This window comes from Bactrocera tryoni, chromosome 1 (assembly GCF_016617805.1).
Source record: "Bactrocera tryoni isolate S06 chromosome 1, CSIRO_BtryS06_freeze2, whole genome shotgun sequence".
Taxonomy (NCBI): Eukaryota; Metazoa; Arthropoda; class Insecta; order Diptera; family Tephritidae; genus Bactrocera; species Bactrocera tryoni.
Genome location: NC_052499.1, coordinates 77287507 through 77303457, shown reverse-complemented (window position 1 = coordinate 77303457; position 15951 = coordinate 77287507). Strand labels below are relative to the sequence as shown.

The window sequence follows — 15951 nt, the reverse complement described above, 5'->3', positions numbered from 1 at the left end:
TTTGTATAAAAAAGAAATGAATGCCACCCAAGCCACCAATAAAATTTGTGAAGCTTACGGAGGCGATGCTGTAACAGGTTGTGTATCGTGGTGAAGCTGAACAAATGGTCGCAAAGCCAGGATTGACGCCTCTTAAGGTTATGCTGAGTGTTTGGTGGGATTGGAAAGGAATCATCCACTATAAGCTGCTCCAGCCCAGTCGAATGATTGATTCTACAGTTTACTGTCAGTAATTGATGAGATTGAAGCAAGAAATCGAAAAAACGGCCAGAAGTGATCAACATATAGGGCTTCGTCTTCCATCTGGACAAGGCTAGACCACACACATCTTTGATGACTCGCAAAAACTGGGCTTGGCTGGAAAGTTTTGATGCATCCATGTAGCCTGGACCTTGCATCATCGTACTGCCATTTGTTTCAGTCAATGCAGAACTCTCTTAATGGACTAAAGTTGGCTTCAAGAGAAGCCTGTGAAAATTACTTGTCGCAGTTTTTCGCCGAGAAACTAGAAAAGTTTTACACTGCTGGAATAATGTCTCTAGCGGAAAATGGCAGAAAGTGGTCGACCAAAATGGTACATATTTGGTTACTGAAGGTTCATTAAATATAAAAAAAAATAAGAAAAAACGTTAAATTCGGCTGCACCGAAGCTAATATACCCTACACAGGTGCATTTCTTTTAGTAACTATGTGTTCAGTTTGTATGGAAGCTATACGTTATAGTAATCCGATCTGAACAAATTTTTCGGAGATTATATTATTATCCTAAGCTGTAATCCATGTCGAATTTCGTGAAGATACTACCTCAAATGTAAAAGTTTTCAGTACAAGCCCTTGATTCCGATCGTTCGGTTTGTATGGCAGCTGTATGCTATAGTTAACCGATCTGAACAATTTCTTCGGAGATTCCATTGTTGCCTTAGAAAATAATATATTTCAAATTTCGTGAATATATCTTGTCAAATGTGAAAGTTTTCCATACAAGCATTTGATTCCGATCGTTCAGTTTGTATGGCAGATATATGTTATAGTGGTCCGATATCGGCCGTTCCGACAAATGAGCAGCTTCTTGAAGAGAAAATGACGTTTGCAAAATTTCAAAACGATATCTTAAAAACTGAGGGACTAGTTCGTATATATACAGACGAACAGACAGACAGACGGACGGACGGACGGACATCGCTAAATCGACTCAGCTCAACATACTGATCATTTAAATATATACTTTATAGGCTCTCCGACGCTTCCTTCTGGGTGTTACAAATTTCGTGACGAACTTAATATTCCCTGTTCAAGGTATAATAAGTTGAACTTTGATTAGAAATGCGAAAAGACTTTTTCGACTACCCAATATAACTAGTTTTCCGATGAGTTTTTGTTTCTACCAAAAGCAATATAAGTCAAGGAATGTGATAACGTTATATGTTTTGAAAGCTCCCACTTAATATTTTAGAGATGGAGGTGTTAAACATTACTTCCTTACATTTCCTGGATCAGTATAACCATAATTACCTACTGATCGTTCGAAGCTGATCTACAGTCTTTGAGATTCATCAATACCAGTAATAGACGTATTAATAAAGCTTGGTTAACCCTTAGAAGAGTTGGGCGGTGGAAGAAAAGTTTTCGTTAATGACAACGAACAACTAAAAAAGTCCGTAATTATTCGCAAATAAGCAATAAATTTTACGTTTGAAAACCCCACAAAAATCAAATAAAAACTTAAATATCTCTTTCTTCATTTAAACCACGCCAACTAAAGCGCTTTTTTCAACTCACAATTTCTGGTTCTCTGTGAAATTGACAAGCAACTACATACGCTTCGTTGGATTCTCTGTGGCGCGTGCCTAACGAAAGTGGACCCACTAGCACAGTGGAATCACGTCGCTTTATTGACGCATTCATGCGCGTATTCAACGAGTTTACGACGCCGCCGCATGCCTATTATTGCTAATCTATGTATTTGTTATTGCTATTGTTGTTGCATTTATAATATATCCACTGCGCGAGTTTTCTTTATGGCCATGCAGTTATCAGCAGCTAACGCCGCGCATGCGTAAAATCGCGTGCTACCGTTACGGCGCTATGACGACGACGAAAGGGTAAGATGTGGGGGGAGCTCGCTAGTTATGTGTAAGTGTGTTTGTGTGCATGTATGCAAGCGTGCAGTATATCACAAATTACCGTTACTGCTGTTGCTGTTGCTGATCGAATATTAGCCAATGCCATGGCCAGCAAGAGCCACAGTGAAAACAACAACAGCAAAAAACGTGCTGACCACGCCACAAAAAGCAGCAGCGGACACACACACAAACACACGCATATATTGTTACTACTACATGCAATGCGAACGTCAACACTTTCATCGTCAATGCCAAAATTGGTTGGAAAGCAATAAAAGTGGAAAAAGCTGCAAAAAGCAACAACAATTTGTTGACAAAGCATTTGACTTGCCAATGTGCAGCGCCGGTTCGGTACGGTTCGCTGCGGCTTTTTTGCATGCGGCTCTGCTTTGCGCTTAGGGAAAAAAGAAGTAACAACAATTGGTGGCATATGAGAGCACATAGCGCCGCATAGGCAGGAATGACAAGTGCAGCGGCGCTAACAACAACAACAACCGTCGCCGACACGCCAACAGCAACGCGTTCGACGGCGGCACTGAAGCTTTTGTTTGATTTGCGCATCGAAATTTCTTTCAGTCAACTCTGAAATTTTCAACGCGCCTGACGGACTTGCTCGACGCGCGAAAGCCTCGTCTGACTACGCCTATTTTGCTTCTAAACGAAAAGTGTCGCGTGTGTTTTTTTATTCTCTTTCTAAAAAATATTAAATAATATTTTTGGCAAAAAGCAAAAGGATTTCGTGTACACCGTAGACCAGCTAACGGTCATGAAGTTATTGGACGTTATTGTTTACCTCATTTCGATTTTAATCTTTCTATACATTCTTTTGGAATAAAGTTTGTGGGAAGAAGAAGAAAATAGATTTTTTACACAATATAGAATTTGGATACATCAGCACAACTATTTAAATAAAAATTTAGAAACCAAAATGAAGGTGAGTGTTAAAAAAGTAATTACCAAACGAGAAAGAGATGAAAAAAAACGAAAAACTTTCACTCTAATTAAAAGGATTACTTGTTTGATTGCTCGACGATTAATCACAAATAAAGGAAATTTTTGGAGAAAAATATTTTTTGTCATTGATTATGTGGACCATTAAGGTGTTAGTCCAATAAACAACATATTTCACTGCGAGCACTTTGCATTTTTACGAAGAAAAAACGTTAACCTTGGTCTCATCTTATAGCATAAAAGGGTTTACAAATATCTGTGTCCTGATTTTGTTCGGTCAACTTTTTCCGAGATTTTCGTGAACATATATTGTTAAATAAAAAAGTTTTCCATAAAAGGACTTGTTATTGGTCGGTTGTTGTTGTAACGAATATCAAGTTCCCATTAGGGTAGTAAGGTTCAGATAAGTTATTGTCGAGGTCATCCAACAATGGGCCCAGTAAAGGTACGGTTACGACGGGGTCGGCCCATAAAGAAGGGGTGTCAGTTGGGTAGGGTTAGCTGGACATGCACAGAGATGGCTGGAGTCATACGGGGACTCGTTCCATGCTGTACATATATTTGGTATATCGGGGTCGATTCTAGATAAATAGCAGTATAACCTGCTAGAACATCCAGAACGAAGCTGCGCAAGGGTCACTCTCGATTCTCGTGGCAACACAAGTCCGTTGTCTGCAATGGTTAGTGGTTTGACTCCAAGTAAGCCATTTGCTGGGAGAAAATCGGTGAAAATGTTTATGGCACCACTGTGAATGGTGGTCAGTATATGTCTGAAGTTAGTAGCTTCCGAAGTCTGGTCAGCGTATTGTCTTATGTCGTCGACGTAATAAAGGAAATACTTCTTGATGTTCTTAGGAGGCGCTTCCGTTTCAAGCAGGCGACTGCAGGGATAGTCTCTACGGAAACACTCCCGCAGAAACTGCTTGGAGAGGAGTTCATTATGCTCCTTAACTGGAAGCATACGAGCTTCACTGTGTAGAAGTTCGATCGGAAACATCAAGCGGCATCCCGTTATAGTCCGAAGCGCAGTGTTCAGGAATGTCTGACGCTTCTACGTGAGCGTTTTGGTGCGGACCGCCCGGCTGATTGCCTTGGATGTTGCCAATAACGTTTCCTTGTATTTTTACCAATCAAGTCCAAGGCTACGAGGATCGTCCTCTCGCAGGGAGGTTTTTGGTTGAAGCCGGGTTCGAAGAGGAATGGCCATTGAATTGAATTTCAACTCGGTCATCATGTCTTTACGGATTCTTACTTACTCCAGTAAAGACGTTGCATGACTTCAGGTGCTACTTCTATTTTGTCTGCTTATGTTGATTCAGCCTTAGCCGAATCTCCAAATTGAGATCCTTTATACAGGGATCACAGGGTTCGGCATAACGTAAGGTTTCGCGCTCATTACCCGAAAAATCAGGTTCCGCAATTCTTCTAGTCAAGTTGAAGCGAGCTGTAGCATATAAATATTGCATAGCTGGTTTGACAAATAATCAGCTTCATGAGACAAGGACGTGTGATAATTTATATCGATATCTCAAAAGATGAGGGACTACTTTGTGTAGAATCATGCGGACGGACGAACCGACGGTTGGACATGACTAACTCGGCTCAGCTCGCCACGCTTCTAATTTATAAATGTACATCATGAGATCTTCGTCGTTTCCTTCAGGTTAAACTTATTATAACCTGCTCAAACTCGAAAAATGTTAAGTAGAAGATTCAGTTCCAAAACAAAAGTTCCAGACTCGCTTCCAGTCATCATTGAGAACGCTATAGTGATGCTACACACAGCTGTAAATTGAAATGCATTCGACTTGTGGCTCAATGAGTAAATTTAAATCCGAATTGATGCAAAATCCAAGCAGAAAATTGAACTGCACATAAGTTGCAGTTGAATGACTCAGCGATAATTTATTGCTGAACAATGTTTTCGAAAATGAATTGTTAGGTAAACACACTACAATTGCTCACACCATTTTCCCCCCGCCTACACGTGGGCACTCGACTGCGAAAACGTTACATATTTCAACATTATTAGCAATAAATTTCGCGCCAAATTAAACTTTCTTTTTGTACTAAGTCAGTGCAAAAAAACTAAATCGCAAGTCACTAAGGTATCTTCGGTTATGACTATTATTAAGGAGTTTTCTCTTGCAATCGGAAAAATAGCGCTACATACATAGGTCCTTAAATTAAGACCTTACATTTCTTATTTAAAGATACTATCTCATATTAAAAATTTATTCTAAGCCTATTGGATATTATAACTGGGACTTAAACCACATACAGTACTCCACACTTGTCATATACATACTTAAACACTAGCGCTATTTCATCTATATAAAAACCAGCTAACAATAAATGACTGCCTGCTGTTATGGCCGACCGCTGCGAGGCGGCAACACGTCACTCATCAACTTTTAAATTGCCGTTATTTGGTTGCAGCAAACCAGTCAAACGTTTAAATAAATAAATACAAGACTTAAGTAGATATACCATGTACCTATGTACACATTAAATTGCATTCGTACATATCTAGTTACATGTATAACTCGTATGAAATACTGATCCTTTACTGTCACTGGCAAGTTTCACTTTTCAAGCTAAGAATGAAAGTGTAAGCCAGCAAATTTTTCTAGGCAAAGGTGCAATCGCACTTGATAGGTAGGTAGGGTAGATGTTTGACAATGCATCTAGGTCTTTAAAAGGTCCATTGTGAAAATATCGCGACTAAAAACCCCTCACCCCTTTATGTTCTCTCTGAACCATCCTGTGCTGCTAATGAAGTTCATCAATTCAAAAAGTTTTATAAGTGCAATTTCCGAAACATCGTCAAGAAACCCGCGACTTATAGTTACGATTCTTTTCCTATACAGAGCTAAGCATAGCATTAAAGTAATTTAATATTTGTTGAAACAAGAAAAATGTTTAACTTCGGTAAGCTATATCACATTTCACAGGCACATTTCCTATAACATAAAAATGTATAAAAAGATATTTATCTTGATTTTCATTGGTCAGTTTGCTATATGTTAAAGTGGTTCAACCTTGACTTGGATAATGTTATATACTATTTTTTTTTTTTAAATAATTTGTCAAAAAAATTTTTTTTCATAGAACGAGTTGACTTTGATCGAGCAGCAGTTTCAACACCTTCTTAGTGGGAAAGGGACATGTGCAATTATGGGTCGATATCCCAAAAACTAATGGGCCACGGTGATCATAGATGACGGATATAATTCCAAGAGTATTTTTTGATTACTTTCGAATTCGAATATTTGCTGGGGAAACCTCCAAGTAAATGAATCACTATTAAGCTCCAAATGGCTACCAAAAGTGAAGAACACTGAAAATAATCCGTACAGAACACGATATAGAAAAATGTATGCTCAAAGAGGAAGACCTCAACTCTGTTGGAAAGACCTGGCTATACTCTCTAAGTACACCAAACAGAGAAAAGGAAGAACGACTGGCGGTATCTGCGCCAATAAAGAAAAAGCATCTTCGTTTTAACTCAATTTGGTGGAAGTAGTTCGTAAAAGTTCTCAATAATAAAAAAAGGTATTTTTTAATAGTATTTCCCTCTCAGCAGGCTTTGAAGATCCACTAGTAGCTTGGCGGTAGCTTAAAACTTTAAGAATTCTCAATGATATCATAGCATACACTTTCGATGTCATTGTGTATGGAACTCGATTTCTTTTACATGGCCACATTCGCTGTATAGCGATGTTCTCTTAAAACCAAATATTGTCCAGGTCCATATCATCCAATTCGAGAAAAAAATATTCAGTTATCATTGGGCGGTACCGATTCCCATTGACAGCAACGTGTCAGTCTTGATAATCGCGGAAGAAGCACACTCAATGACGTTGCCGGACCATAAACCGTACCAAACCGTATTTTTTCGGAATGCAATGGTGACTCATGAAGTACGTGTGGATTGCTACCTGACCAATAACGCATATTTCGCTTATTGACGAAGCCATTCAGCCATAAATGAGCCTCATCGCTGAAGATGATTTTTAGTTGAAAATTCGAATTATTTTCGAGTTGTTGCTCACCCTTATTCACAAATATACAACGATTCTGTAGGTCAAGCGGCTTCAGTTCGTGCGTCAATTTGAACTTGTAAGCATGTAGGCCAAGATCTTTTCGCAAAATTCGACACAACGACGTCACAGCGATGTCCAACACTTGAGAACGACGTGTGAGAGACTAATTTGGGTCTTCCTCAATTGATGCGCAGCAATATTTTCGACCATATGGGCACTTCTTTATCTCACTGGCACGGTAACATTTTGTACTGTGCCTGTGGATTCAAATTGTTCCACTACACGCTCAATTGTTAATCTTACGGGGCATTTATTACGACCATAAATTGAACGTAGCGCTCTTAAATTTGGGGCCACCGACTCCGAAATTCGGTACTAAATTTTAATAATTTCGACTCGTTGTTGGATCGTACATCTTTCCACAATGAAATGACAAATTTGGCGTCGTTTGCTGTCCCTGTTGGCCTAATTTTGTAGCGTCCCTTTTGAAAAAAACATTATAATCTAAGGGGTCATTATAAATTGAATAAAAAAAACATTTACTTACATTAAATAAATCTAAGCTGATTAAAGGCTACCTTTTTGGTATTAATTTGCGCAGCCTGCATTACATTAATAATTCTCTGCTCTATTGTTGACAAACACTTCGGATTGCAGTACCCCAAGGTATAGATAACAGCACACTGTAGGGTTGTATAAAAAGCACATTTAAAAAAATGTTTTATGTTTCTATTAAAAAGGTGGAGAGTTAAATACCACCTTTTTAATAGAAACATAAAACTAGGAATTAATAAATTTCGTAAAAGTGAATACCCCCATTGCAAAACAAGGCCAAATATAGACTTACAGTATTTATGATTTAGATGTGTTTTTTTGAAAAGTGCTGAAAAGCTAAAATCAACAAAAACAATACTTCTCTCAAATAACTGGCCACTTTACTAAAGCACTTACAATTTGTTGCATAACTATTACAAAATTTCTACTCTTAAATCATAATGTAATTTGCTACATAAATAAAAAAGAATGCTTAGAATATCAACAATAATATTTTCTTTTTCATATTCAACAAATTTCTATGCAACAATGTTAAAAAACAGTAACAATAAGACGATCATAGCCAGCCCAAACCGCGCCACACTACACATACGTGCACTGTCTGCCTTTCCAACAAAAGACTTCAGCCACAAACTTTTCACAATTGCTGCGGTGAATAGAAGAAGCAGCCGCTTAATTCACTGAACAGGTTAATAAGTAGTTGCTTTTAACTTAATTAAATAGAAAATTGAGCCAGTCGTCGAACGATATTGAATGCGCACAGCCATAAGTTTATATGCGTTATTTACAATAAATAACTGTAATAGCGCACCACTAAGGCCAGCATATTGGAAGAGTGACCATTTATAAGGAATGTTTGTGAATAAAGCTGTAGACGCACAGCTGCTTTATTGCTATATTTTTTGTTGCTGACAAGCGCTACTTAAAATGTGCCACACGTTCCATCAGCGCGCATCAAAGTTTCACCTTTGTTATTGCTATTTGATGTTTTGTACTTTTACTTCTGCCTATTTTCGACATAAATACATAAATATATATGTGAGTATCTGTTAAATAGCTGTGATGATGAGCAGGCGTTACAGTGTGCAGTAATTGCCTAATGAGCCGCTGACAGGCGCTCAGGCAGCTGCGATAAGTCACCACAGTAGCAACATCCATTCACACATTCATACCTAAAAGTTTGTGAGTGTGAGTATGAGAAAAGGAATTTGAACAAATGCTGCATTTGGTGTTTTCCTTTAAATAATTATATGAATGCCTTGAAGAAATCGTCGTTAGTTGCCGTCGAAATCACTGCTCACTTAGAGAACTATGCAAAAAGTGTAGTCAACTAAAAGTGAAATAAAAAGTGAAAATGACAGTTGTTAGTCAGCTGTAACTTAGTGGGCCAAAAATGCAGAAGGGCTAGGTCAAAACCGTTTTTTCCCAATTTCTTGAAAAATATATAGTTTTAATATTTAAAAATCGATAATCTATTAAAAATCGATAAAATTATTATCAAAATCGGAAATGGCGCTGTTATTAAAATAGTTTTACTCGTCAAAGATGAACACCAGCAAAAGAAAGTACGCCATATTTTGCAGTTCTTCTTCGATAAAGGCGAAAACACAAGCCAGGCTGTAGCAAACTAACACAGGCAATTTTATTTTCTCAATTTCTGGAAGGACAATTTCAAAACATATTCATATATCATTAAAATAATGGAAATCGTCGAGTCTAATCATCATATAAGCACATTTTCGATGACGCAAGAGATAAACATTGAAAACAAAACCCTTTGAAACCATTTAAATCAGGCTGGAAACAAAATGAAACTCCATGTACGGACGGTACACTAGTTAACTCAAACAAACTCTTAGACCATTTCTAAAAATGGTTACTGGCTATGAAAAGTGCGGTACTTATGTCAAGCGAAAACGGTCAGGGTCGCTTCCCGGTGAGCCGAAGCAAAACCTTCCCAGCCGTCAATCCTGGTTCGGTGATCGGCCAGGAAGGAACTCTCAATTCGGACTTGTACCAACTGAATACTTCAACAGAAGTGACCAGCTTTGACCAATGGAATATGAAGCCTAGCCATACACATTGATGGTAATTCGCCATAAGCTTCGGAAGCTTGGTTGGACGGTTCCTATGCAACCAAGTTTAAGTGCCAACCTCGAGCCAAGTAATTACTACCTGTTTCTGTCTCTGGCGAATCATTTTTCTAGTGAAAAACTCGTCTCAAGGGGAGTTTGTACAAATTGATTGTTCCAGTGTATTGCCAGTAGAAACGAGGTTTTCTACGAGAGCGGCAATGTTAATGTCAAATAACCTACAAAATGACAATAATGTATCTAACCAAATGCGGCATATTTGAACAAAATCGAATAATTCTAACTATGCGTAACACAACCTTCTATTTAATTAAAAAAATAGATTTATTTTTACTGGACCATAAGAACAAATAAACTTATAAGTGGGCGCTGAAATAAGTTTACAAATTTGGAATGAAGGCACTGTTCCAGGTTAAGAAGTTATACTAGTCTAGGGGCCCGTAGTTCGAGTACTTTTTGTCACAAAGTTGTTCATTTAGTTATGCATCTTTGAAGTAGAGGGAGAAAAGGGCCGTGTTCTCATCGCTATAATTTCTACCCTTGTGGTCATCTGAAAAGGACAAAACAATTATGAGTTCTTGATTAGTAAGACCCAAATCAATCTCTCGTCGTCAGACGTCGTTCTCAAGCGTTGGGCATCTTTGTTACGTCGTTGTGGCGAATTTTGCGAAAAGAGCTTGGCTTATATGCTTATAAGTTCAAATTGACGCAACAACTGAAGCCGCTTGACTACCAGAATCGTCGTATATTTGAATTGGGCTGAGCAACAACTTGAAAATGATTCGGATTTTCATCGAAAAATCATCTTCAGCGATGAGGCTCATATCTGGCTTCGTCAATAAGCAAAATATGCAGTATTGGTCAGGCAACAATCCACTCGTACTCCATGAGTCACCATTGCATCCCGAACAAACTATAATTTGGTGCAGTTTATGGGCCGGCGGCGTCATTGGTCGTACATACTTCTTCCGTGACGATCAAGCTCGGCACGTTACTGTGCTGGGAATCACTACCACCCAATGATAACCAAATATTTTTGGTCGAATTGGAGGTTATGGACTTGGAAAATATGTGGTTCAAACAGGACGTCACCAAAAGCCCCACAGCGAATGTCACAATCGATTTATTGAAAACCAAGTTTGGTGAACATGCTATCTCACGAAACGACCCAGTCAATTGACCTCGGCCTCGGTCGTTCGATTTGACGCTGTTGCACTATTTCCTGTAAGGCTATGTCAAGTCTATCGTGTATGCCAAAAAGACAGCGACGATTGATGAACTTCGTAAGAATATCGAACTTCAAATTGCAGCAGTATCGATTTATGCTGGAAAATCGTCGAAAATTGGTTTCAGCCAAACTTTCACAGGAATAAAGAATTTCAATAATATCCCAAACTGTTTTAGTTTTATTAAAAAAAAAACTGTTTTCTATCCGTTATTTAAGGAATATTCATACCATATTCCAAGATATTGTGGCAACTGCATCTAAAAAAAAGTAGTTTCGCCAAAAAATTGCCTTTTTAACTTTTTGTTGCGGCTCTTCCTTAAACCGGTTTAGTTGCCATCTCACTAGATTGCCTATAACTTGGGAAATAACATGAATTATGAAAACGCTTTTAGGAATATATTTATGAATATCCAAACTCTCGAATTATGAAAAAAAGTCGTTTTTTTTAATTCCTGGACCAGCATATACCGTTAATTCTACTTAAAATAAGTTTCGTGTAGTACATGTATCTTCAATTTTCGACATTATCTGCAGAGGCTATGACTAGAAGTTCATATTTAAGCAAGAATTTAGACAACAGTCGGAAAAGTAGTGAACTTATGTAACTTTACTGGGGCGCAAATATTAAAATTGGTGGGTAAATGCAGGGTTGATGAGGCATCTGGCATAACATTTTTGGAACCATTTCCATTTAATGTAGCACTTTCTGTATAAACTCGAATCAACATTTGCGATTTTACTAGCTTTTTCTAGAATGAAAACTTTCCGCAAGGACTGAACCTTGTCCTTGAGCGTAGATAAATTTTTATCATAAATAAAAGTTCCATATGTCGCATATTTCACTTCACAAGCTTAAACGTGCTGTATGTTCCTAAAGATGTGGATAAAAAGAATTCTACTCTCAGATAGATAGATAAATAAATAAATAAGGCTTGCACCGCGACCTAAGGTCTACTGTGCCCTCACCTAAGTCTCAACGACTCAATTAGCTTATTGATAAATTCCAATATACAGCTAGGTGCTATTGAGACGATGTGATTCCTATTTGGATCCCTCATTCTGCGTCTTCAGACTGCTGTGCAGTCAATTAGCAGGTTTTCTGGAGCTTCAGACTCCATGTCGCAGAACCGGCAATTTGCAGAAGAAGCTAGGCCCATGTTATATAAGTGTTTCCTTAGCGGGTCGATTTATCTAAAACCGGTTTCGAGTCAGCGATTCTTTTAATTTATAAAAATCTGAATAATCGGTTTTATGGTAAAAATGTTAAATAGTTGTCCGATTTCACGGATTCCGTCAAATGATAAATAGAATATCAAAATTCAAATACTCTTGGAAAAAGTAATATAAAAAATACGTTGCTGTTTTTTCAAAAACACAATTTTCTGATTTCTAATGAATTAACTTTAATATTAAAATTTTACCAGAAAAGTCATAAAAATAATTTTAAAAAATATTAAACAATACATATACATACATATGTACTTATACGTCAAATATTGTATATATATATATGTGTATGTCCAATAAAAAAAAGAAACCATAATACAATTTATATCTACTTACGAAAACATAAAACGCAAAAGCCAAAACGTGCACTCGTACATACATATGTACATACATACAAACATACATATTTACATGCATACACAGGTATTTCCATTTAATTGCCCAAACACAAAGGCAATCGAACGATTTGCACGCTTGTACGCCGGCGCATTTCACTTTCATTCTGCGCATGCGCAAAGGTCTCGATATTGGTCAATGGACAATAATTGTAAATTGCCGCGCCATCAGAATGGCATTCATAAAGTGCGATGACTAACGGAAATTCGCGCATAAAATACGCACATTTCACACATAATTACACTAAATGCGCCGGTACACGTATATTAATTGCAACAAACACGTCTGGATAATAGAAATTTTTAATAGCTACGCTTTAAAGTTTTGTAATAAAAGTAAATTTAAATTGAAAAGTCAACGGAAGGAAAGGATAAGTACAAAGTTATTAAAAAATATCAATAAAAACTACACATACACTTATACACATTAGAGCGGATCGATTTTTTTCTATAAAAAACTAAAATCGCATATGCCGGAAATGTTCTTCGGGAACTTTGCTTGGGAGACTGTTTTATTATTATATTATTATTGGCTAAAACCGGTTTCGAGCCAGCGATTTTTATGGCGAAGTTTAAAAAATCTGAATAAGCGATTGTATTGGAAATATGTGATATAGTTGTCCGATCTGACCGATTCTGACAAATGGCAAAGCTGTTCAGAACGATGCATAGAACATTTCACGCATACGCGATTATTTCGTTTTTTCGGCTCTCTGTAAATCGATCCGCTCTAATGTACATATATTCATACATATATGTATATATACATTTCTATATGATACATATTGTTTTCATTCCAGATCTTCGCATCAGTGTGCATCCTTGTCACCGTTCTTGTGCTCGCTAACGGCGAGCCACCCATCGGCAAACGTCCGTTAGGCTACCCACTGTGGGGCGGTAAGAGTGCCAAGCAAATCGCCCTCAACCGCAACAAAGCCGCACTGGCTGGCGCCAAACAACGTACGTTGGTCGTACAAATCCGCAGCGATCAGCCCGTGCCGCTCGTGCTGAAGGGCGGACGCAATGCCCAACAGCTGCGACATGGACCAAATCATTTGCGTGGCGTACGTCCCGTTAAGCTAACCGGCCCGGTTTACTTGAAATCCGCACCGCTCGGACATAAACATCTGCAGCGTAAGCCGTTGAAGATCAAGTTGGCGAACAGTAAGCCGAAGCATAAGCCGGCGACTAGCTACGAAGTGCCATTCCGCTTTGAAGTGCCTGCAACAAATACAATCCAGTATCCGCCGTTGGGCAATGATGTGCAGCAACTGCCGGTAAGTTTGAAATATGAAGAAGGGCGTATATTATAGACGTATATTGTTTGCTTTGGCGGGAAGAATGTCCGAAAGGTGCGCGTTGGAATTCTCTAATAGGGACGTTCTAAATAAGCAGAATCTGAACTCGCACGGAGGCTCATTCACATAGTTCGCGTTTCAAACCGAATACATTCCGAAATTGGCTTATGAAACCAAAGCAAGCATTATAATTTGCAAACTTCCTTCATAATCTGGCCTCGACTTTGAGGCATACTTCTTTTTTTGTCACAATACAAATACTCGTGGAGGCAAACAAGACCACTTGCATACAGAAACAAAACTCAACCACAAAACCACAATCACTTCACTTACAGACGGAGACACACAGCGATTTCATCACCGAGCATGAACATGAATACGATCACTTTGCACCCATACACACAATACCCGCACCTAATCTCTCCTTGCCTGAAAATCATCCCCAGGAATCATATCTACCACCAAAAATACAATCACAAACCTACCACCATACCCTCACCAATCACAACAACATCGAGAATCAATATCAGGTGACTGAAGAACACACCAATGATCAAACTATACGTGACCCACTCTCTGGCTCGCAGAAACTCTTCGCACCCGATCCAGATCCTTCGCTGCCAGTCGCACAATTGCGTCCCGCCACCGAGCCCTTCAATCAGCCCAGCAACGGCAAACCACTGCCGGTCGATGTGCAATCGAATTTCCTTGTACCCGCCCAGCCATTGGTGCAGATAATCGGCGCCCAAGAGGTGGCCACACCCGAAATCTATCCCATTCAATTTACACAACAAGCCCAACTTCAACCGGTTGTGGGCGCCAATGACGCTGCCGTGCATACAGCATACGATCCAACCTATCTGATTACGCAGTCCAATCAGTTGTACACGCAACACCAGCAACAGCTGTTCCAGCCCAGCGCCAGCGTCTTACATGGCGCTTATGTCAATGCCGATCTCACACAGGAAATCGCCAGTGATGGTCAAATCTTGCAAGCGGCTAAAGATCCACATCACAACATCCACCCGGTGTTGGATAGCGCACCACAATTTGCTGCACTCATTGCTGCACCGGTGTTGGGTGAGCAACACTCGGCCGGTCATTACAATTTGCAGCCACAGGCGGCCGCTTTAACTGCCACATCGGCGTCGCCTGAGGGCGGTTTTGTTGTGTCCAATTATTATGACAATGCTGGACCGGCCGATAATTCTCAGCTGCTGCAAGCGTACGCTGAAGAGGAAGCGCAGCGTTTAGAAATCGAGGCGGAACAAGAGAAGCAACAATATGCCTTACAACAACAGCAGCAGCATTTGTTGGCGTTACAGCAGCAGCAACATCAACTTCAACAACAACAAGATTTGCAGCAGCAGCAACAGTTGCATCAACAACTACAAGACCAGCAGTTGCAACAACAATTACAAGAACAACAGTTGCAACAACAATTGCAAGAACACCAGCTGCTTCAACAGCAATTGCAGCAGCAGCAGCAACGTCATCAAAAACAACAGCAACAGAGTCACCATCAACAACAGTCGCTAGATCCCGCAGCTGCCGCTTTCCACGAACACCAACGGTTAGTGCAACAGCAACTTGGTGATGACACCCCACTGCGGATATTCGTGCCCGACGATGAAGCTGCCGGAGAAGCGGTAAGTGATGCATATATTGAAGACTATACTTGTAGATAGCTTTTAAGGTCAAACAATTTATACTTTGTAAATAATATTTGGTACTGTGATCTCTTTCACTTTATTAGCGTCTGCAAAAGCGTTCTGATATGGTCAAAAAAGGAACTGTCGAGGATGCGAGCACATCAAACGACAACGCGACAGCCGACGACGATCTGTTCGAAGTATCTTCGTCCGTTGAAGTGTCTAATGAGAACCAAAAAGATGAACACACGACTGACAATGAGTGATTGAAGCTGCGGTGAGGCAGTGCAAACTTGTTGGAGAATTAACAAAAAAAATAACGAATATATGTAAAAATCATATGTACATTATAGTCTAGCATAATAAAGTATTTATTTATTTTA

The 15951-nt window shown here is 39.1% G+C and overlaps 1 protein-coding gene across 2 annotated transcripts; it reads left to right on the top strand.

Annotated features, from left to right (window-relative positions):
• The first annotated feature begins 2958 nt into the window (after positions 1–2958).
• On the top strand, positions 2959–15921 carry LOC120766672 (putative mediator of RNA polymerase II transcription subunit 8). Of its 2 annotated transcripts, none has more exons than XM_040092313.1 (4): positions 2959–3057; positions 13419–13895; positions 14504–15565; positions 15673–15921. In XM_040092313.1, the coding sequence occupies exons 1-4, from the start codon at positions 3052–3054 to the stop codon at positions 15832–15834; spliced, it is 1707 nt and encodes a 568-aa protein (XP_039948247.1). In that variant the 5' UTR covers positions 2959–3051; the 3' UTR covers positions 15835–15921. The 2 variants fall into 2 exon arrangements, with proteins under 2 accessions (XP_039948247.1, XP_039948246.1); XM_040092312.1 differs by having other exon boundaries at positions 14252–15565.
• The last annotated feature ends 30 nt before the right edge of the window (positions 15922–15951 follow it).